The sequence below is a fragment of the Aspergillus welwitschiae genome (genome assembly GCF_003344945.1).
Source record: "Aspergillus welwitschiae strain CBS 139.54b unplaced genomic scaffold BDQ94scaffold_21, whole genome shotgun sequence".
NCBI lineage: Eukaryota > Fungi > Ascomycota > Eurotiomycetes > Eurotiales > Aspergillaceae > Aspergillus > Aspergillus welwitschiae.
The window spans coordinates 68,187-90,709 of record NW_020798715.1 but is presented as its reverse complement, the minus strand read 5'-3'; the positions used below and the strand labels follow the sequence as shown (position 1 = coordinate 90,709).

General features: G+C 50.7%; 6 protein-coding genes across 6 annotated transcripts; 3 read left to right on the top strand and 3 right to left on the bottom strand.

Moving 5' to 3' along the window:
• Positions 1 to 4,266: 4,266 nt before the first annotated feature.
• BDQ94DRAFT_180036 (uncharacterized protein) lies at positions 4,267 to 9,473 on the top strand (the record flags this gene model as incomplete). Its single annotated transcript, XM_026773532.1, has 4 exons — positions 4,267 to 4,469; positions 4,592 to 4,694; positions 4,756 to 7,602; positions 7,672 to 9,473. 4 exons carry the CDS (start codon positions 4,267 to 4,269, stop codon positions 9,076 to 9,078), a joined length of 4,560 nt encoding a protein of 1,519 aa, XP_026624885.1. The 3' UTR covers positions 9,079 to 9,473.
• Positions 9,474 to 10,096: 623 nt separating this feature from the next.
• Positions 10,097 to 11,632, top strand: BDQ94DRAFT_52421 (putative nucleotide-sugar transporter). Its single transcript, XM_026775969.1, has 2 exons — positions 10,097 to 11,190; positions 11,253 to 11,632. The coding sequence occupies exons 1-2, from the start codon at positions 10,319 to 10,321 to the stop codon at positions 11,524 to 11,526; spliced, it is 1,146 nt and encodes a 381-aa protein (XP_026624884.1). The 5' UTR covers positions 10,097 to 10,318; the 3' UTR covers positions 11,527 to 11,632.
• Positions 11,633 to 12,440: 808 nt separating this feature from the next.
• On the bottom strand, positions 12,441 to 14,553 carry BDQ94DRAFT_52436 (putative sterol o-acyltransferase (APE2)). The gene is made up of 6 exons (XM_026775970.1): positions 14,286 to 14,553; positions 13,787 to 14,230; positions 13,025 to 13,729; positions 12,716 to 12,971; positions 12,615 to 12,656; positions 12,441 to 12,551 (listed from the first exon to the last, which is right to left on the bottom strand). Exons 1-6 carry the CDS (start codon positions 14,402 to 14,404, stop codon positions 12,525 to 12,527), a joined length of 1,593 nt encoding a protein of 530 aa, XP_026624883.1. The 5' UTR covers positions 14,405 to 14,553; the 3' UTR covers positions 12,441 to 12,524.
• A 735-nt stretch (positions 14,554 to 15,288) lies between these two features.
• On the bottom strand, positions 15,289 to 16,716 carry BDQ94DRAFT_145893 (translation initiation factor eIF2B subunit alpha). Its single transcript, XM_026766725.1, has 2 exons — positions 16,564 to 16,716; positions 15,289 to 16,497 (listed from the first exon to the last, which is right to left on the bottom strand). The coding sequence occupies exons 1-2, from the start codon at positions 16,608 to 16,610 to the stop codon at positions 15,483 to 15,485; spliced, it is 1,062 nt and encodes a 353-aa protein (XP_026624882.1). The 5' UTR covers positions 16,611 to 16,716; the 3' UTR covers positions 15,289 to 15,482.
• A 163-nt stretch (positions 16,717 to 16,879) lies between these two features.
• Positions 16,880 to 18,831, top strand: nuf2 (kinetochore-associated Ndc80 complex subunit NUF2). The gene is made up of 4 exons (XM_026766724.1): positions 16,880 to 17,071; positions 17,128 to 17,388; positions 17,461 to 18,375; positions 18,429 to 18,831. The coding sequence occupies exons 1-4, from the start codon at positions 16,970 to 16,972 to the stop codon at positions 18,540 to 18,542; spliced, it is 1,392 nt and encodes a 463-aa protein (XP_026624881.1). The 5' UTR covers positions 16,880 to 16,969; the 3' UTR covers positions 18,543 to 18,831.
• Positions 18,832 to 19,869: 1,038 nt separating this feature from the next.
• On the bottom strand, positions 19,870 to 21,562 carry BDQ94DRAFT_171555 (tryptophan synthase subunit beta; the record flags this gene model as incomplete). The annotated part of the gene is made up of 6 exons (XM_026771798.1): positions 19,870 to 19,945; positions 20,001 to 20,207; positions 20,287 to 20,644; positions 20,699 to 20,807; positions 20,863 to 21,400; positions 21,549 to 21,562. 6 exons carry the CDS (start codon positions 21,560 to 21,562, stop codon positions 19,870 to 19,872), a joined length of 1,302 nt encoding a protein of 433 aa, XP_026624880.1.
• Positions 21,563 to 22,523: the final 961 nt, after the last annotated feature.

The following is a 22,523-nucleotide window of genomic DNA, read 5'->3' as shown; positions in this document are numbered from 1 at the left end:
GTAACTAGTACGGGGAAATCCAGGGTCTTGATCGATCGGATCAGTCAATCAATAATAATCATCGTAAGTCAACTAAAAGAGGGACTTTTTGACCCAAAGATCCAGGGGGGTTGCAGAAGCATGCAAAGAAGGTTTTGGAAGTTAGACAGGACGCGAAAAAAGGGACCGGACAGACAGAGAGTCGATAATGGAAACGAGGACAGTTTTATGGATCATCTCATTTCCCAAAGCTCGTCGTTGTTGGTCGATGCTAATCAAAGTGCATCCATCTGGTGACGACAGCACCCGCGTCACGTGGTATCACCTGACGTGTCCCGCTGCTAAAAGAAGCAACAGGCGGACGAGTACTTTAAGGCACTGTTTAGTCAGGTCCACTTGGCTGACGCTTTTGCCCGCATTCGACACTAGCCCGATGGATACGGACGGATGATCACGGCGGTGCCTGCGATCGACTCCGTGCCTGGTCGGTCACCCGTGGGGGGGGGGGGGGGTGAAACGGGAAGGATGGATGGCTCACGCTGGTGTTGTGAGATATATCATCACATCTCATTGCTTGATTTCTCTTCTCAAAACATAGCTCTTGCTTTTTAAGCTTAAGCCATGATATATCTGCCCCATATCTACAGTGGTAGAGTTCATGGTCAATACATCGAGAATACAATACTGATCCGGACCACTCCGAAGCACCGCGTGTTTCAGCCGCCGCTTTCCCTGCTCACTTCGTTCCTCTTTCTACTCTGAAGTTTGAAGGAACGCCTTACCTTCAAGACTACCCGCCACCCAAACTCTGTCCATAGTAGAACAACTCTCCTCCCCGGGTTCATAAACCAGATTTTTGAATGCAGAGATATCGATTTTAGCATGGCTTCGTCTTGATCAAGGGAACTGTGGTGTGAAAAGAGTATAGTGGAACATGTTTACATTTATAGCAAATTGATTGAAGGGTAGAGGATCAAGTTGTCAAACAATAGAAATGGATTGGAAAGAGGGGGGACAGCATTGACACCCACAGTCACCCTAGTGAGTAGGTCGTACGGTCGACTGGCAGATGGCCATGGCTTCGATTCGCGCATCGGAACTTAGTAGTCTTTTTTTGGTCTGCCGCGTACGGACGCTATGTGCTATTACTTCATTTGGTCCAATGTCTGCAAGGTAGACACTCTTTTTATTGAGCTAGCAGTGGATAGACCGGAAAGCAACAACCGGAACGTAAAGATCAAGTATTGTAGGACGGTACTATTTACCGCACTTCCATCCGCACAGACAGGCAGCTTGGTTCAGGCTCCTATTACGATTTTTACTTGAATTGGTTGGATGCAGGAACATCATTTCAGTTGACACGACTTTGGATATATAATGCAGTGGATCCAACCTGAGGATGAATGCAGTTCTTCTGACTTCAGCTCGCCCTCTTTAATATTAGTGCAGGCTATTTACTAGACTGCTATCTAGTCCCTGGGTAGGCTATCGTCCCGCGGAACCAGAGGGATTGTTAGTAGTGGGGCAAAGAGTACACGCGCCTCTAGAAAGTCCGATTGAGTAGCGGTAGGAATTATGGATGGAACCAGGCAGCCGCTTTCGTAGTAATATTCAGATTATAAAGGAGAGACAACCTCCCATTTGGTGGACGACTTACCGACTCGGTGGATAATTCACTTAGGCGCGAGGACATCCGTATTCAATGCGGAAACATCAAGACAAGAAAAAAGAGCCTTTTTATTTCCAAAGGTTCATGCACATTAATTGGATCAGGTATTGGGGCGGAGGGGGGGAAGGGGGCGGGGACCTGACCAACTACTCCTTCAGGCTGTGTACTAAGTATGGTCGGCCCCTGTGCGGGATATTGAGACCATTGGAAGAGTAGGGTGAATTAAAAAAAAGGAAAAGAACAGAAAAGAAGAGGGAAAAAAAAAAAAAGAAATGAGAGGAAAAGAAAGAAAAGCATGAAGCATTGATTCGATCCGGAAAGTCTGCGAAACCAACATTTCTTGGCCTGACAGACCTTGCGTCCCTTTCAGCCAGTCACCCGGACCAGGCCAATACGGTACTAGTAAGTAGACAGATAGTCAGTAAGTAGTACTAAGTAGGAGTCAAGTCACCTCAGTCAGTCACTCAATCAGTCAAGAGTCAGAGCCAGTCATGATGAACTGAAAATGGGCGGGTACCGAGAAGGAAAAGATGGCCCGCTTCGGTCCCCCATCTCTGCAGCCGTCATTCGCACGACACTAACTCACTGCTTCTATCTACCTTTTGAGAAGAATCCATGGATGGAGCACCGGGTCAGAAGACTGAGAAAGGGACCTTCACTACATTGAGTCATTGGATGAAAGAATATGAGTATGGTTTGGTTTAATACAAAGTACTAGTTAGTTACTTCTACTCAAGACTTCAGACAACTAGTAGTAGTTAATCTTTGGAGAAGTATCTATTGCTTTAGTTACTTACTTCCCTTAAAATACCAAGCGACGGGAAGAGGATGTACCTTAAGCAGGCAGCCCACTCTGGACCTACGGCAGTAGAAAAAGATACCCACTTGGTCCTAGTTGAGGGACTAATTAAGTTTCCCTAACCTCGCCCGACCGACGACGAGCACCAACGGGCAGATCCCCAAGAAGGGCCTTGGGAAGTCTAGTACCTGTTAGTCTGTTAGTCTGGCTCTTCTCGGCCACACTAAGCCAAACTTGCGCCTTAGGCACACCTCATCCATCAATTACCTTACCGTTACCACCACCCAAACTTAGACTTCCTTACCCAGCCAGCATCGCCTGCCCTCCTTCTTGCCCGCTCGTTTTCTCGCGCTCCTTCAAGCGGGATCTTCAACTTCCTCCTCCCACCTTCAATCTCCCTTAACCACACCCCCCCTCCCTCTATCTTCCTCAACTCTCCCCTTTGTTACCCATATATTGGGATTGGTCGTGGTTATTATATTTTGCTGTCAATTTTTTTTTTTTTTTTCTAAAAGATTTCCCTTCTTTTATTATCTTTTCATTTTATTTATTTTCTGATTATATTTTTCTTTTTCTTTTCGTTTTTTTTTTTACCCACTCAATTTTACCTTCTTCATAACCCGGCTATTCCTCCCTTCCTAGTCTAATTCCCTGGTTTCGCGATCTCCGCCTTTCCCACCCTCACTCACTCTTTCTTTACCACTCGAGTTTCTCAGACCGATTCCTCTCTGGCTGTTTATTTCCTTTCTCATTAACCACCACACCTCCTCTCTTTTTCTTTTTGTTATTATTGCTATTACTACTATTATTCTCTTCGGCCCTTTCTTTTTTTTTCCCTTCCCCCCTTCTTTCCTGGTCTCATTTTCTCTACATCTAATCCTGCCCTCCCAGCTGACACGCTTGCCGAACACGCCACCGTGCAGCTAGCTGGTTATCGGGTTACCTGTCTTACTGTAAACTCAGGTATGATGATCCCCTTCTTGACTCTAGCGTCCTCCTCTTTCCGACCGTTCGGCTTTTTGCGCACTTCTGCATTCATTCACTGCCAAACCAGAACGCTGGGAACTTACTGCCCTGGTGGATGCTTTGCCTTCTCGTTCTTGTTCTTCTGTTGTAATTCGGAAGCAACATCCTAACCTGTTCATTTTTCCTCCTTCCCGCTTAGGTTTCCGAAATTACCTCGTCATTTCTCCCCGTCCTGCCACCCATCCTCCCACCTCTTAGAGCCCCGGGAAGCTCCATAGTCATCGAGACGAACGGCTCTGCACTCACTGGCCCAGTGCCACTGCAACATCCCTGTCACTGATCCAGCATCCACCGGACTCAATCCTGCTTAGTCTGACATCCCCCCCCCAAGCCACTCCCCCCGGGCATCTGCCAACGAAACCGCTCTGTCTGAACACTGGTGCCCGAACGCCTTGTTTCCCTGCTGCGTTGGTCCCCCGTGTTCTACTGCCGTCCCGTGCTTGTTCCTATTGCTCGTCCTCTTTCGTTTCACCCCCATCTACCTGGTTTTACAGCAAAGCCCACGCCGCAACCAACTCAACCGTCTCAGACGCGATCAACCTGCGACGAGACTCATCTGCATCGTCTTACCCGTTTCCCTTTCTCTCTCGTGCCTCCCCAAGGCCCCACCGCCGGTCTCATCCCACATATCTCTCGCACCGACGAACATCTGCTGGAAGAGCGCCCGTCTACATTGACTTACAATTTCTTCTATCGCATAGTGTAGCGCTTGGCATCTACGCCGGCGAATGCTGACACCCACGGACGGCTTGCGCGGACTACTCCTCGATCCCCATTGAGGGGGGTTGTTGACATGAATCCGGCAAACTTCCCCAATGTTGGCGGGGCCATGAATGGCGGAGTTAAGCCGCATGGCCAAATGCAACTTCCGGCCAAGCCTGAGAATAATCAAATAATCCTCCAGCAAGTCGCACAGGCGCTGCAGGCACAGGGCCAATATTCCGGATGGCGAGCGGAAGTTCCCATCAGAGAGCGAGCACTCAAGGTGTACCAAATGTAGGTTCCCACCATGCGCATCCCTGTCGTCACTGACCTGATTCAAAATAACTTCACCTGGACCCCTCCCCTCTCTCCAACTGAGAAGTGACTGGTGCCCGCGCTAATCCGTCACCTCCTAGGATTACCTCACTGCGTCTAATACAACCTCGTATAGACATGCAGAATGCTGCGCATGCTGCCTTGACCTTCGAACAGAAGGCATTCAAAGAAGCTGGTCAGAAGGTAGATGCTGTTACTTCCCTTGACCTTGTGTGACGTGGGCTCTAATCATGGTGTCTTTCAGGCCGACTACGAAAGGGAATGCAATGAGAAGCTCCTTCATATTCGCGATACTCGTGCCAGACAAGCAGCCGTTATGCAAGGTGGGATGATGCCCCAAGGGCCAGCCATGGGGATGCCTGGAGTGGGGCAGCCGCCATTCAACCCTCAAATGAATCGCCCCGTGCAAGCATCGCCTTTGCCCGGACAACAGCAAATGTCGATGGGCATGGGTGACCTGAACCAACAAGCTGCAATGCAACACCGCCAGCAAGCGCAGCAGCAACATCAGAACCTATTACAGCAACAGCGCCCGCAACAAAAGCCTGCAAATGGCGCAGCGCTTTCGGACGATTTAAACACCCTTTCAGCGTCAGAGTACGAGCAAGTGTGTCGCATAGCGAGTCAGATCATTTCGAAGACCTCGCCAGAGGATCTCGAGAAAATTAAGATGAACCTGCAGAACATGACGCCCGAGCAGCGGGGGTATTTGCAACGGAAAAACATGGACCCGATCACCTACTTCTTCCGTTCCCAGGCACTCAATCAGTTGAAGAGATATAAGAAGAATCGGAGTGATATTCGCCCTCCAGGTGCTGGGGTTGATCCCAACGGTGCCATGATGGGCGACCCCATGATGAACACACAGCGGCATATGTTCCAGAATATGATGAACGCACAACGCAACTCCTTCTCGGTAGGCGGGCAGCAGGGCTTGGATCCGTCGTCGTTCATCGGAAATGTTGAGAACATCCAGGGGCAACAGGCGGATGGGTTGCGCTCTCAGGAGGCGGGCCAACTTGTGGTGCCCGCGAGCTCCTCGCAGATGAACCAGCAACCCTTCACGACACCGCAGAATATGTTCCAGGTCGGACAGCAGCTTGGTCAGGGCGCGCAGGGAAATATGAACGGCTCCGGAATAAGCCCGCAGTTTCTAGCCCAGCAGCATGTGCAGAATGCACAGACTATGCCGCAGGATAGGTCTCAACAAGCATCTCAATTCCAGGCGCAGCCACAGGCGCAATCTCAGTCGGCACAAGACCAAGCACGGGTACAAGCAGCCGCCAAAGTACAATTCGCCATGTCACAAAACCAACCTGGCGCGCGTATGCAGCATCAAATGTCCCAACAAAGCCCGGCTATGCCCATGTTGAATCGGCCAATGGCTCCCGGTCAGATTTCTCCGCCACAAGGAACAGCGCAAGTCCGGCCTCCATCGCGACCCCAGGGCATGGGACAACAGCCTGGTAACGTTCAGATGAACGGACAGCCGTCTATGCAAAGACCACAGATACCACCTAACCTCCCCCCGCAAGTTCAGGAGCAACTCAATGCATTGAGCAATGAACAGTTAAGCGTGTTTCTCATGAACCATCAACGGCGTGCGCTGGCGAACAACCAGGCCCTGGCTAGGGCAAACGCCTCGCAGCAGTCTATGCCCATGCAGCAGAATCTATCGCAGTCTAATCAAGGCCAGCAGATGGTCAATGGCCAAATGATAAACGGCCAGATGCAGAATGGGCAGAACCTACGAGCGTCTCTGAATCTGCAACAACAGCTTGCGGGAATGGGTGGTGCCCAAGCGCCTAATCAGATGCTGCCAGGTCAGATGTCCGTCCAACAGCGACAGCAACAGCAGCAACAGCAGCGCCAGCAGGATCTCTATAAGCTCCAGCTTCTTCGTGCGCATAGCGGCGGTATGGAGATGTCTCCCGAACAGGTCAAAGAGATGGATCGATTGCATTTCCCTCCCGCGATATTGAACAACAATCCGAACATCTCCTCGGCTGTTCCGAAGAATATCAAGACCTGGGGTCAGCTGAAGCATTTGGCGGCCACAAACCCGCAACTCCTGGGAGGCGCCGACATCACGAAGCTGTTGGCGTTGCAGAAACTCCATCTCGCACAGATTCTTGCCCAGTCAAAAGAGAATGCTCGCAACCCCGAACAGGGCGGACAAGGACCTTGGATGCCGACGCCGTTCCAGGGGCAGCCGCAGCCATTGATGAACCCACAGCTCCAAGCTGGCCAGCAGCAGATGCCAATGAATATGCCGGTCATGCGTCCCATCTCCGCGCAAGATATTCAATTGGCCCGCCAGCGCTTAGGCAGTCAGGTACAGAATTTGAGCGATGATCAACTCCGCGAGTTGCTTCATAGAAACCGACAGAAGCAAATACAGGTGGCCCAGGGCCGTGCAGCCCAGGCCCTTGCCGCCCAGCAAGCACAACAACAATCTCTATCGGCACCGCAGCCACCGGTTACTGTGCCGCCCTCGATGCCTCAAGCTAAATCGGAGCCGCAGCCCTCCCAACAAACGGCGCAACAGTCCCAGCAAAGTTCGACGACAAAGGCTCAGGCACAGCCTGTACCGCCTGGCAAGAATGCGAAAGGGCCTGTCGCAAAGCAGGCGCAGAAAAGAAAGTTGCCACATGATGAGTCTACAGAACCTCAATCCACCCCCTCGCAGAAACCCGCACCTCCTGCACCTGCTCAGGTGGGAGCAACCCCTACACAAGCACAGGCGAATATGCTTCTCACTCGCGAGCAGTTGGCTGCCATGACGCCCCAGCAACGCGTACAGTTCGAGGCACAATTGCGCAGGCAACAACTCCAAAGCCGGGGCCCCGTCAGCAGACCGACTTCAGATGAGCAATGGAACAACATGCCAGAAAAATTAAAGCAGTTGTACAACGAAATTGCCAGAAACACTCCTCCAGGGGAGCCTGCACCCATTACGCCAGAGCAAAAGGCAACCATGACGCAGCAGCTGCGGGATATCGTTGGATACCTAAGTAGAATGGATACTCTTATCCAATTTATGGCTAAAGTTCCCGGACAAGAGAAGAATGTGCACAGCTTACTTTCAATGGTGAGTTATGCGATTGCTTTCCCTTTCTACTATATGTGAGGTTCGGTTATGACTGACGATTCTTTCCAGCGGGTCTACTTAATGAGGCAATTCAAAGCAGGGCCTGATTGGACTCTCAATGACCAATACACAATATCGCCACAATATCTGTCGATGTATACCTCTTCTATCAAGAAGCTATTCCATACAATGCTTGCGCGTCTCAGCCAACAGATGCCAGGCCCGCGGCTCAGCGTCTCTCAGGGGGCACCTGCGCAACAGGCCAGCCAACCCAACATGCCCGCCCTGAACGCAAGCAATCTCCAGCAGTTGCAACAGCAGGAGGAAGCACTTCAGCGGGCCCGCCGAGCCTCCAGCCAAACTGTTTCGGGCGCTGCTGCCATCCCACAAGCGCCGTTCGGAGCGCCTTCTCCTCAAGGTGTTCCCCATGCATACGGTCCGGGTAGTATTCCCCCGGAACAGCTGAAACTGCCTCCCCCGAAGAAACGGAAGCAGTCTCAAACTGGTGCCACACCCGTTTCTGTCACGCCAACTTCCAAGGCGCAGGCAGGAAAACCGGCCGATGCACGGGCGAACGGAGCAGCCTTGGGTGGAGCCTTCAAGTGTAGTGTCCCCGAGTGCCAGCATCACTACCAAGGGTTTGCGGCACAAAACGCCCTGGACAAACACATCGCAGAGGCCCACCAGGCTGAAGAGCCGATTGAGAACCCGCTGGAGTTCGCCCTGGAAAGCTTCCGCAACTGCCTTGTGAAGGACGAAGATAAGAGTGGGGTTCAAGACATGAAGAGCATCCCGCTCGTGAATGGCAAGGCCGCTGCAACCTCGTCACCTTCGAAGCACGAGGTTAAACTCGAAGCGGCCACTCCAGTGCCCGCAAGTGCGACTCCGATGGGGCGAGCTACCAGCCAAGTAGGGCCAAAGCCTAGTTCGCCAGCATCGAATCAACAATTGACGCCTCGCACGTCCACGACCAAAACGGCAGTGCCGTCTCCCCTCAAGCCAACCGCCGGCAAAGACGGCAAGAAGGAGCCGGCTAAATTGGCCGAGCCAGGACCCTCCGTGGACGCGGCTCCTCAAGACCCGTGGGCAAACAGCGCAATTTCCCTCGACGCGATACAGGATACCTTTATGGAGTTTGCCGATGACGGCGGCCTTGGATTCGGTGCCATGGACGAATTCCTTAACCCTGAGATGTTTACCAACACGCAAGCGAAAGACACGCCGGATTCCGTTGAGACCGGCCTCGTGACCCAAACCCCCAAGGATACTGAGCTTCCCAAGACGGATGATCTCAGTGGTAAGAACGAAGGGAGTGAGGGCAGCTGGCTTCCAGCGGATTGGGTTGCCTTCCCAGGCCGGCTGGAAGATGGGATTATGATGACGGATCCGTGGGAGGAATTTGATTGGGATCTGGTCGAGCGCAAAGACGGGGCGATCAACGTTGACGATAGCGGCATCGCGATCTGCGCGATATAGGAAGGTACCATGTGATGAGAAGCGTTTTATGATTTGAGCCGGCGAAAGGCGTGCGGATTACCATGTCAATTGGCATGGACCACGAATGATTACTGTACATTAAGCCGAGGAGGACTTGTCATTTCTAGTGCTTGACATGTTGTGTGTTTCTTTCTTCTTTTTTCACCCTTTTCACTGGTCGGTATTCTTCTGGCGCGGCGTTGGATGGAGCGAGCGATAAAAAAAGAGGGTTTATTTGCTGAGTCGCCCTGGGAGCAAGGCTCTCTCGGGGGTGGTTTGAAGAGTGAGAACTGCCACGGCCTGAAGAAGAATAGGGCTGAGGGTAACTGGATGTATCCCATGGCTGGTCTGAAGCACCATCTAGTCTAGCTTTAATTACACCAATATTCCATCTGTATACGTTTCGCATCTGCGTCCTCAGGTTATCCCCAGGTATACACCACTACAGGTTGTTATTTTGTAGTTATTGGTTGTCCGTATGTCCGCCGTAATGATACGCCCCATACGGACCCGTGACAAGACCCACTCCGGGATCAGCTGCCGATAAGGTTCGCCTGTCCACCGAAGCTGTGGCTCTTCTTTCCCCATGAACTCTCTCCCTCCATCTTCCATCATCCTCGTCTGCTTTGTTCCGTGTTTCTCCCATCTTGTATCCTCGGCCTTCCAGGATGGGTGCTCAATAGCTCCCGGTTTGCTAGCTTTCTCTTGAAGACTCTCATTGCCAATCGACTTGAATGTACCTTGAATTTCTCTCGCCTTCCCACCCACCATCAGCTTCCGGACTTGGCCAACTAACCCACACCCTCCCTCCCTGTGACCACCTTATCACTCCACCCACGTGAGCCACCGAGTGGCTTATCTATCGCTCTAGTTACCTCCTCTACCTCCTCCCCTGCTTCGTACCATTCAACAACCACCTTTTTGTCCCCCCATATTCTTATCAGGCTCCGGGCATCATGGCGAACAAGGCTGCTGTTCCGTTCCTGGTGACGATGATGCTCGTCACTGGGGTGTGCAATACCATCCTTAACAAATACCAGGTCGGACTTCCTTACTGTGGTCTACCATATCTCTTGGCTCACCCGACGAACAGGACATGCAATGTGTATGGAATTGCGATTCGCCCTCTCCCAAATACCGTCGCACCTTTGAGCAACCTGTTATCCAAACGTAGGCATTCCCCTCTTTGTGCTAGCTTGCATGCTCCGGCTCACAATCTCCCTTGGACGGCAGTATCCAGATGTTCACCGGAGAAATGGGATGCTGGCTGGTGATCTTCATGACCCATCTGTATCAACAGTACATTGCCCCGCGCTTGTCCAACAACTCTTCGCCTCTTCTAGCTGGTGGCTATCACCCTGTCAATAACACTGAAGGACTCGACGAGGAGGAAGATTATACAATCAGAGGACCAGAAGCTTCAGATGATGTCACGAAGCCCGCCACCTTAGCAGACGGTCGCATTCACCTTCGTGGATACAGGATCTTTCTTCTTGCTGCACCAGCATGCTGCGACATTGCGGGCACAACTCTGATGAACGTCGGGTTGCTCTTCGTCGCTGCCAGTGTCTACCAGATGACTCGCGGCGCCCTCGTTTTATTCGTCGGCCTCTTTAGTGTTCTTTTCCTCCACCGCAAACTTCATCTCTATCATTGGCTGGCGCTGTTCATTGTGGTCCTAGGTGTTGCTCTGGTCGGTCTTGCAGGGGCCCTCTTCGCGGACAACCAAGGACACGACGTCACCCAAGGAAGTGCTGCCACCGTCATGAACCATGCTATCAGGGAAATCCAGGCCACAACGCGGTCTCCGGAAGCACTGAAAGCTGTCGTTGGGGTGCTGCTTATAGCTGCAGCCCAGATCTTCACTGCGTCCCAATTCGTCCTGGAAGAGTGGATCTTGGAAAACTATGAAATGGACCCCCTCCAGGTTGTTGGCTGGGAAGGTATTTTCGGGTTCTCTGTCACCGTCATCGGCTCGATCATCTTGTACTTGACCATTGGACGCACCGAGGCCGGCCGTTACGGCTACTTCGATGCAAAGGAAGGATGGAGCCAGGTCTTCAACAACCGAGCAATTGCCATGTCCAGTTTCTTGATTATGATTAGCATTGGGTGAGTTTCCTCCCAACCTTCCTCCTTATTCATCTACAGCATACTAACCACGACTGCCTCAGCGGATTCAACTTCTTCGGTCTCTCCGTCACCCGCACCGTATCCGCTACTTCCCGCAGCACAATCGACACCTGCCGGACCCTTTTCATCTGGCTCGTCTCCCTCGCTCTGGGCTGGGAGACCTTCAAATGGCTACAAGTCGTCGGCTTCGCGCTCCTCGTTTACGGAACTTTCCTCTTCAACGACATTGTCCGCCCCCCACTCAAAGCCTGCCTTCCTAGTTCTCGCCGCGACCGAGAAATTCTCCTCCCTGAAGAGCCGATCGAGCATATGTAAGTTGTTTGGCTCACATCATCTTGCATACACATCATACATCCAACTTGAAATCAAGAGTACGTCGCCTTGATCGGTGACGTCACGTGTCTTATCCTTGACGGATCGGACACATCAGGTTTTGTTTGATACTGGTTATCTATCGCTCTCGCAATACAAGTGCTTCAGGTTCTTGGAATGGGCGCACCTTTATCATTGGTTGATCTTTGGTTCATTAACGGCGTTTCGCGTTTGGCTGCGTTGCTCTAGGCACACAAATTGGATATAGAGTCAGGCACTCAGGCACGAAGCCGCTGGGAGTGGGGTTTGTTTCTGTGAAACAATAGTATCTATTAGGTCCTTTTGTCGCTTGGGCCTTGTGTAGCTGGTGTCTTGAAGATTTGTTTGTTCTATTCGAAGTCATAAACGACAAATCGTATATTTGGGAAGTGGGTATATAGGGAAAGTAATATCCGTAGTACTAGCTAGGTATAGCTGGATCCAACTGCTTAGAGTATTTAAGTCGGGATCATGGACCCACCTGACTTAATCAAGTGGCGTTTCCTTCTTGTCCTGTATCTAGTTGTTTATCTAAACCCATCAATATAATAGGGGTTATACACATGTCCATCTCTAGAATCAACATTTGGATAGACCGTCTAGTGTCTTTCTCTTAACGCAAGATAGTCTTGCGCGGGATACAATTGATAAACGGTAGCAAAATAATAAGAAAGAAAGCAAAAAGAAAAATAAGACGATATACTAAGGATGAAATATGTGCAAAAAACCAAACTGATGATATACAATGCCAAAACAACAAGCAGGGTATATATAAAACTGAATTGAACATGCATGTATGTGTGTATAGTAGTATATATGTAAGTGAAATGATAAGAGACAGGTACCACAAGTGATATCCGTCCAATAGTGTATGTTACAGGTCTGGGACAGGATGATGGTGCTAGAGAGGTCAGGGAGTTGAGTGTAGCTAACAGCTACCGGGAAAATTCGACTTCGTGTGTCTAGACGAGGACGTACAGCGCACACATCTGTGATAGGTCAGGATAATTATTCCCCTTGGCTTTTGAGTGTAAGGTAGGTGGTTGACTTACTAGTGATAGTCCGAAAATCATAGATAGCCAGAAGAAGAGGTTCTGTGGAATATGAGTCAGTACCTGCTTTTGAGAAGTCATGATTGGGAGGGAATAAATACGTTGAGTGTCGTCTTTCCTCGGACGTATTTGGACTTCTGTACTGCAACGATCGGTAGCTGGAGCATCATCGCTAGGAATCCGTAGCCGCGGAGCTTCTTGGTGATGCAGCTCATGACCAACTCGTGGGCAATAGCGCTGACGAGGAAAGTGATGAACATGGCGACCGGTTTGGAGAAGTTCGATAGCGAGGGGAAGTATACGTGGCGGCGGAGGAAGTGGTGAACGGGAATGTTCCATTCACGGGAGAACTCGAGCCTGTGGCCAGATTAGTAGCCAGCATCAAAGAGGCTTTATAGGTCTCCACTGACCAGTCGCAGGAATTCCACCAGTCCGAGTAAAAGTGACGATCAGCGAAACATGTTAGTTCCGCAAAAGCGCCCAAAACGTATTCGAAGATCACCAAGAACACAAGAAGAAACGTGACCATGAACGGGAACAGAAGCATGCTGATGGTCTCTGCAAGGATCAGGGCTTTGTCGGCCGCGCTTGACACCCTGTGCAATTGAATGTTGGCCTCGGTCAGGACAGGGAGGATAAACTCTTCGCTTGTTAATGTCAATAAGAAAATGCATCCAAAGATAGCCAAAGTCTTCAAGCCAATTTCGATCCACCGTCTTTCCTTGCTTCGAGGATATTCCAGCTCGTAGCAGAGAGTGGGGCAGAAAATGAAGTCGACATAATTGACAACGGTAAGATTCTGAGGATAAGTGACATTCCCCAATGGAGAGGTGAGCTCTGTGGCCAGGTCCTCGCGCAATTCAGCGATTGACTCGGAGCGTGCATGGTGGCTCGCACGCCTAACTACCGAGCGCCGACGGGGGGATGCATCCGGGTATGGGATTGGCGCTTCCATTGAGACTTTCCCGGGCTTGTCGAGCGACGCTAGTCGACGTTGCGTCTCGCTCAGATGGCCGTTGTAGAACGCGTAGGAGTGCACCTTCATCAGAATGGTTAGAGTATGGAGGGTGAAGAAGACCTGGGCCGTCCAGGTCCAGCGCATCATAAATGGCCAACTAGGGCATGGTTAGCTTCTGCATCTAGCCAAAGGTACAGTGAGATGCCAATCTTACTTGATCCATAGAATGGCCCAGCCGGCCTCGAAAATGCTTTGCACGACCATGCCACCTCTTCCCCAGCGCAACAAGCTACCGCTGTTTCGTATGAGATGGTGAAGCGGCAGGACCACTGCACTACTGACCACCATGGCCACGTCGCTGAAGCCCATGGACCACACATTTTCAGACAACAGACTCCATACTCTGATCCTCAGAGGATATCCGGTATCCTTGATATTCCGAAGCATCGTAGTAACGACCATGATAAACAAGGCAATCCAAAACAGGGTATAGAAGCCGCGGAAGTCGCGGTACTCGCTCCGCGGGTCAAAGTGCGATACTCGAGGGACATAATCGATTGTATAGAAAATTCGAGTCCGGGCTCGGGCTTGCTTTCTTGCCGTGGAGATTGAATGCACGGAGGGAGGAGCATCGTCGGGGACCGGCGTTGAGCGACCACTAGTATGGGACATTAGCTCTAGGATTCGTAGTAATGGTATATGCAAGTACTCGCCTCGAATCAGCTTTCTCCAAGGGGGAAATTGCTGTCAAATCGTCTAGATTCTTCGTCCCCGGAACGGCACGGGGCCGTAGTAAAGGGGAACCATTAGGCGGTTGAACGGCCGAAGACATGCTGCGGGCAGAGACAGAAGCAATAGGAGAAATTCGTCGTTTCACATGGATCCAAGGAACCGGAGAGCCAGCACCCCAATAGTTATATAGATAAACGGAATCTGACACATGCAGAAAGCTGACACAGACAGGAAGGGGGTTGACTGCTGGACGTTTGAGGTGGATCCTATAGCAAGAGACGGAGTATGACCGCGGGCTGGTAAGGCTGGCTCGTGCAGCGGCCGATCAACAAAAACGAATACGAAACCGCGCAGAGACAAGGAGGCGTAGGGCGGAAAGTCTTTTGCGATCAACGGTATCAGGTGTACAGGCTTGAATGCAGGGAGTAAGACAGATGACACCTCATGAACAAGGCTTGGAGCGTGGTACAGTAAGAAAAAGAAAGCCAATGGCGGCTGCAGGGGCAGGACAAACTACATGGTAGGAGTTCATGAACAGGATAGGATGCCCATCGCGGGATGAAATCATAAGGGGAGCCTTTACTAGTTACGTAGTTTGGTACTTCCAGCCTAATATGGCAAGTCAGTTGCCTCCTTCACCGCCTGCTGCCTTGAATGAGGATAACCTCGGCAGAATGTCCCCCGCAAATTGCATAGTTTACAATATACAAACATAGTACTATGACGCAAGTATCGAGCAGTGCCTCTCACGCTTCAGCGTCAGATTCCTTACGTAATTCATAGCCAGGTATGCTGACTACTAGTAGCCAACTACATCTGCCCCTTAAACAGAAACATCACCAAAGCGGTGAGATGTTCTATGATTATCTTAGTGTTGCATGAAACACTGGCGGCGGGTGTGGCTGTGGTTTAGCCAATGTACCGGGATTCCGCAATATATTGTACATTAGAACTAGTAGATATTTGCTACGTTTCCTGTCGGAAGTGTAATTCTAGATCTATTCAGTTGTATTTTCTTTGAGATTTGCAGATAGACAACACATTGCAAACCAATAAACACCTTGAGCGTCCGGAGATATCATGACCTTAACGCCAATCCGCTTCATTTAGTTTTTAAAAGACAACACAAGCTCCACGTCTCATGCCTGTATGGAAGAGCGCGGAATGGAAATGGAGAATTAGAACCAAATCTTAATCAGCTCCTCACTGACCGCACTTGGCGTCAAAACACCGCTGTCCGTAATCAAGGCAGAGATCAGATGTGGGGGAGTGAAGTCAACTACATCAGCGCTGTCCGCCGTGTTGACGGCCTTGGCATCGACTGTATCCGTAGACAAAGCTTGCTGTTGCTTCGCCTCGTCGGCGACATCTTCTTCAGTCTTGAAGTCGATCACGCGCTGCTCAATAGGCAAATCATACTGGCTGAGCGGGTAGATACGGACGAACTTGTGGCTCTCCGCCACAACGTAAAAGGGTTTGCCCATAGCCTTCGCAAGAAGACCGATCTGGTAGGTTCCCATGCGCGACACGATACCACCGTTTTCAACCACACCCTCGGCACCAACGATGACAGTATCGGCCTTGCCCATCGAGTAGGCAACAGCCGACTCCGGGATCGTAGCGACAGGAACACCCTTCGCCCGGAGAGCGCGCACAGTCTCCATACCCTCCGGCTCATCGGGATGCGCGCCAGTCCCCTTCGCCGATGACAGGACATAGATCACCTTGAACCGCACGGCTGACGGGCCGCCCTTCTCGTCCGCGGCCTTCTGTAGCAACGAAGCGACAACTCGTGATCCTCCATTCGTCAGAACCGTGCTTCCATCGCGTACAAAGCCTCGTCCAAACGCCGCGATCTTGTCCCGACTCTCTTTTGCACGTCTGATAAACAACCGTCCGTTCGACAGAAGATGCGCCCTGATCGCGTTGAAATCACCTGCGGGCCCGAGCTGTCCGGGTCTCTGCAGGGTAGTAATCAGGTATCGCTGGAAGAGGTCGGTTCCAGCAGAGAGACCAATGGGGTTCGGGATCGACTGTTTCAGGTGTGCAGTGGATTTCTCGAGAAGGTCGAGCGTCTCGGATATCGTCGAGGAGGGAGAGTTTGTAAGGAGTAGTACCAGAGCTTCGATAGCTGCAATTGGCATAGTGAGGTCTGGATCGGAGCGGAGCAAGTCATTGTACGTCGCGACAATGCTAGAAAGAAGATATATTAGTGATCCAAAGGACTAGGACTTCCTGGTTGTGAAGTAGGTGACTTACTCGAACGGCTTGGCGGCGGCCGATGAGCCTGATGTGGGAGCTGCCATGATGTCTGAAAATCGCCGAGAAGCTATGATACGCCGGGGATCTGAGAGACGTGAGCTGGAAAATCTCGCGTTCACGGCAAAAGAGCTCTCTCTAACACTGATTTACAAATCACAGGTAATTCCGCTGTGGCCGCCGCAAAGAGTCATCGAAAAAGGGAAGCGTGGAGTAGGTTTGCATTGTTTGTCCGCAGTGCCCCTCTCCGACCGCGCTAGTCCGCTTCTGGTTGCCATGCGAGTCCTGCGCAGTAAACAATCATCATAACATCCATCGAGCGGGCATCAATCTCGCCACCACTCTGCCTTGATCGTGTTCGAGTGATTCCTGCGGCTCACTATCTTAGCTTGGACTGTGAGAAACAATGGCGTACGGCAGCCGAATGAGCCAGCAATTCCATGGCTCCCAGCAACACCACAATAGAGGCCGCAAGAAGGAGGATGAGAATGATGCTCTTATGCGCCTGGTTAGTTCGCAGTTGAACAAGGCCTCTTCGCTTACAATATCTAACGCTGCTATTAGCCGGACAAGGAAATCGCAGGATGCATTAATGACATAGGCATCCCCTTCACCGCCGCCGACTTGATCAAGCCAAACCCGCAACAGATTCAAATGGTCTTTGAATGGTTTGCCGAGCTCCTTATGAATATGACACGCGAAACCGTCGAGCCAGCGATGCGAGCGGCGGCGGACGATATCTGTGGCGACTACCCCGACATTGTACCTACCGACACGCGCAACCTCATGGGGTTCTTTACCAGCTTACGGCGGTTGATGATGGAGGTGCGTATAAACCCGCTTCTTATTTGAAACAGATGAGCTCAGTCGAACCTAACACGGCATATGGAAACATAGTGTGGTGTCAATGATTTTATGTTTACCGATCTCACCAAGCCAACGCATGATCGACTCGTTAAGATATTCTCCTACCTCATCAACTTTGTCAGATTCCGCGAATCTCAAACGCCCGTTATTGATGAGCATTTCAACAAGGGCGAGAAGGTCAAGTCGCGCATTGACACCCTGTACACGGAGAACCAGGAGATGGAGCAGCGCCTCGAGGAAATGCGCCGGACTCTGAAGGCCAACGAGGCACAGGTTAAGGAGAAGGTACGACGGAATGACGAGTTGAAAGCACGGCTACTCGAATTGCGACGAAACCAAGAGCGAGTGGCCGAGATGCTAGAAAGAGCCAAGGCGGATAAGGCAAGACGGCAAGCGCAGCTTGAGGAGAAGACGGAAAAAGTCGTTCGTACGCGACAAGAAGTCGAGAAACTGCGTCCCTATGTTATGGAGAGCCCCATCTCTCTCCAGTCGTCGCTGAGTGAATTGTCGGAAAATCTCCTTCGTGAGAAAGCGCAAATCGACGCGATGGAGAAACGAGCGAGAGCTCTGCAAACATCATCAGACACGTTTACGGTCGTTAGTAACGACGTGCAAGCTTGTGTGCGCCTTCTCGAAGATATATCCGTGGAACTGCAAAAGGAAGATGATGAAGAGTCAAGGGCCTCTAGGAATAGAGAAGCCATTTCAGAGCGGGGGAATAATGTCAGGGAAGTGGAGCAGACCGAGAAGTTGCTGCAGCGGCAGCTGGCACGATGGAATGAGAGGATCGAGGCTTTACGAAAAAATGCTCAAGAAAAAGCCGAAGTAGCGCAGGCGCGCATGGAGGAACTCCGGGAAGTTCAGAAACAACTCCGGGAGGAGCGAGCTGAAAAGCAACGCGACATGGAGCGGAGGAGAATCCGGATCGAACAAACTGAGAAGAAGGTAAATGTCTCTTGTTTCCTTCGGCTTTGCATGCTTTACTAATTTCCATCCAGATGGCCGATCTCAAGGAGAACATTGAGAGCGAAATCCAAAGCGCTCACGATGAGTACTTGAAGTTGGAGTCACACATCAAACTCTATATCACGGACATGGAGAAATGCCTATAAATTTGGGAATTCATTATGGTGTCAAATCGGGAGTTTTAGGACTGGTTTAAGGATACCCGGTTGATTATGGGGGTTTATATTGTCTCATAGCACATATTTTGCTCTATTGCTGTCCTTTCAAATCAAACGTCTATGTCTGTAGTGTCCATAATCGGAGCCTCATCGTCATTGAATTCAAACCACCGCTGCAGGACCCTTTTGACAGGTACTCTTCCCCCTCGATACGAAGTACTTTCCTCCCCAACCCGCACAGAGCTGTTCAACAGCGGCACCTGCGTATGCCATAACACCTCCCCCCTCCCATTCCCACCCCCGTTAGAATCAACAGCATCCCTACATTCACACAGCACAAGATCCATCCCCTCTCGATCCGCCACCTCCACCGCCGCCGCAAACGTCCTAGACAACCCCTGGGCAGAGAACTCCGAAGTAGGAACATGTAGAGCCAACGGGCCCAGGATAGCCATCAGAGATGGAGTTCTTCTCGTCTGCTCTTCCTTCTCCTCTGTAATTAACTCTCCTTGCAAGCCTCCTCCTGCTGCTGCTTTCCCTTCCGGCGAACGTATCACAGACAAATACGCTCGAAGATTTTCCAGCGTAGGACAATACACTATCTTGATACTGCTCGATTTAGAGAGCACCCCGATGGTGTTTTTAGTGAGTATCTGATGATGATGATGTTGGTGTTCTTCAGTTCCTGATCCCGAGGAGGAAGAGGAGGAGGCGAGTAATAAATGCTCTAAGAATTGCTCTTTTGTTGAGCATATGAGTAGTAGTGTGGTGGGAGCATCTTGGGTGATGATGTATTGGAGGAAATCTGTTACACGGTCGCTGGTGGTGTAGATTTGTCGGGTTGGGGCTGTTCTGATCATTATTGGGGTGGAGTTTTAGAAAGTTATTTATGAAGTATGTAAATGAATAGATGGATAATTTGCGGAGCGCGTTACTTGCGCTAAGCTATCTAGGACCTTACACTACTAGTTGGGTTAGGTGTTGGAGAGGGTGGATTGATGCATGAAGTTGAGTCGTTGGTGTGATGGTAATTTTGATTGGTGCGTTTATTTGCTACCACTCCAGTTATGTTATTGGTCGTTTGGCAGACTATTCAACGTGACTTCATCTATATAAGTACTGGTCTAGAACAAGGGGGTCTTTTAAATCTATCCAACTTAATTAGATGATTCATGCTTCATGAATTCAATGACGCAGCTTGGTCAACTGCAATGAAATGACCTTATACTAGTTATCTCAACTACATTAAGACTTACTATGGGATGTCAAAATGATAAGTTCAGACAACAGTGACACGCCGCTTAGTAGGTCTATTTCAGAACCTCAAGTCCCATCCAATCTGTGGTCCAAGTCTGGGAAGCTCATCCGCCACACTCTGTATATCCTTGTCGCTGGCAAACAAGTCAGTTTAGAGTACGAATTACAATGTGCAAGTGAAAAACATACCCTCTGCCACTAACACATATCACAACATCTTGGCCTTTTTTCATGTTCCTGGCCATCCTGACACCGCCGTAGATAGCGTGAGCTGGCTCGAGAGCGGGGATAATACCCTCCATCTCACTAAGCATCTTGAAACCCAGGAGGGCTTGAGCGTCTGTAACGGCAATGAACTTTGCGCGTCCTGAGTCTTTCCAAGAACTCAACTCCGGCCTGTTCAGTTGGTCAGTTACATGGGTTCTTCTTCCATGGCGTAGCGCACTAAGAAACCATGGATGCAGTCCCTACTTACCCAACGCCAGCATAATCCAGTCCAGCTGAGATGGAGTGGGTATCTTGGATCTGTCCGTGCTTATCCTGCAGCACATATGTCCTGCTCCCATGCAAGACTCCCTTACTGCCGCCAGTCAGACTAGCGGCATGTTTCTGCATATCCAATCCATCGCCTCCGGCTTCGACTCCCATAAGCTTCACGCTTGGGTCGTTGAGAAACGGATAAAACATTCCTATTGCATTACTGCCCCCACCAATGCAGGCAACAACCCCATCCGGCAGTTTGCCTCGTTGTTCCAACAGCTGTGCCTTCGTCTCCTCCCCAAGGACAGTTTGGAACTCGCGCACAATTGTGGGAAAGGGGTGTGGACCTATCGCTGAACCGATGATATGATAGGCGGTGTCCACCCTCGTAATCCAGACTCAGAAACTTTCGTTGACAGCATCTCGAAGAGTTCGTGAGCCCTGCTCAACAGGAATGACCTCGGCGCCAAGGAGCTTGATTCGGAACATATTAAGTGCCTGTCTCCTGACGTCCTCCTATATAGCTGTTAGTTATCAGCTTGCAAACGCTGTTCCAAGCCGGCGGACTTACTGCTCCCATGAATATCGTGCACTTCATGTTAAATTTGGCACAGACGGTGGCAGTGGCTACACCGTGCATGCCAGCACCGGTTTGGGCAATGATTTCAGTTTTACCCAAGCGGCGGGCCAGCAGAATCTGCCCCAGAGCACTGTTGATCTTATGGCTTCCAGGATGGGTCAGATCCTCACGTTTCAACCAGATATTAGCACCTCCAACATGCTCCGTAAGCCGATCGGCTAGATGGAGATGCCCAGGCCTCCCAATATAGTTGTAGTATGATCGCATCTCTGCCCAAAACTCGGGGTCATTCCGGATCTTGTTAAACCCTGCCTCCAATTCTGAGAGGCATCTCATTAGTGATTCAGGGGCATACGAGCCTCCAAATTCACCGAAACGTGCAGAGAAGAGCTCTGGATCTCCTCCCTCAGCACCCACCGTTGCTTCCATTTCACGAAGCACTTCCGCCTTTTCGCCGTCTGTATGGTTGGCGCCATTCAGCTGCACAGTGCCGTTTGGCTCGTGAACACCGTTGACCGGTAGGTTTCTCCTTCCACAGATCGCAGTGCAGTATTCCTCAGCAGCTTTCGCACGCTCTCCAGGTACCACCCCTTCAGCGACACGCTTGCACCATCACGCCAGCGAGGTGTCCATTCGCCACTTTAGTGAGAGCAGAAGGATTAAATTACTCCACTCACCATAACGTACTCATGTTCTCTGCTCCGCACCGGCTCTTCTCATCAAGGTCATGTAATCAAGCCATCATTCCTTCCGACACGGAGTAGCTGTCTGTGCTGGATGCAACCGCGAGCTGGAAATGCATCCAAAACAGAGGTCGTCAGGATATAGGTAGCTAAACAGAAAGAAACAGTAGGAGGTCTATGTAAACAGATAAGTTCTATACTCTGAGGCTCTATAGATGCAAAGTAGAGGCAAAAAGGCAAAGGGCGTGGGATGGCTGGAGCCTCAACATACCTACTGTACCTATGATGCGGCTCCTTCCCATCGGCCCGATGCAGTAAGAGACAATGTGACTGGATTCCTGACAAGAAGTTCAAGCAATTTCACTTTGGTTTATTTGTGCCCTCTGTCATCCTACGCCATCAACTCCGCAGGCAGATAATACTCTTACTACCTAGTAGCTGAGCTCTCTGTATTACTCCGGCACAATCAAATTATTACGCTTATACTTCTTTCCGAAGCAGGAGATCCTGAGCAACTTGGAAGACATCTCCCATGGGGCTGAAAGATATTGAGGTGCATAAGGGCTTGAGATGCTGCGCGTATCAGAGCAAATTGCGCAGCATGCAACTGCCTCCTCTAGTCATCTGATTGGATGGTTCGGCTTTGCAATGGGGAAAAGCCCGACTATCGTACGTGTTCATCTACGTAATAAATGGCAAACCTACTAGGGTCCCCTGTTATTGTCGCCGGTGATTCTCCAAATGAGGCAGAAAGGTCCTATTCCATCTAGATGTAGGGCAAGTCAGAGATGCCCCCGACGGTCTCCGGCCTCCGGTCTCGGCCCCACTTTGGGGCCGCTTTTGCTTCCCCAACTCGCTATACAAAGTACTTTGTGATAACACCAGATAGGTTCCACCGTGTGGAGTAAACAGATAGTACTACTGGCTCCCGATCCTTATTAGCTCAGATAAGGTATGGAGTAATCCGTA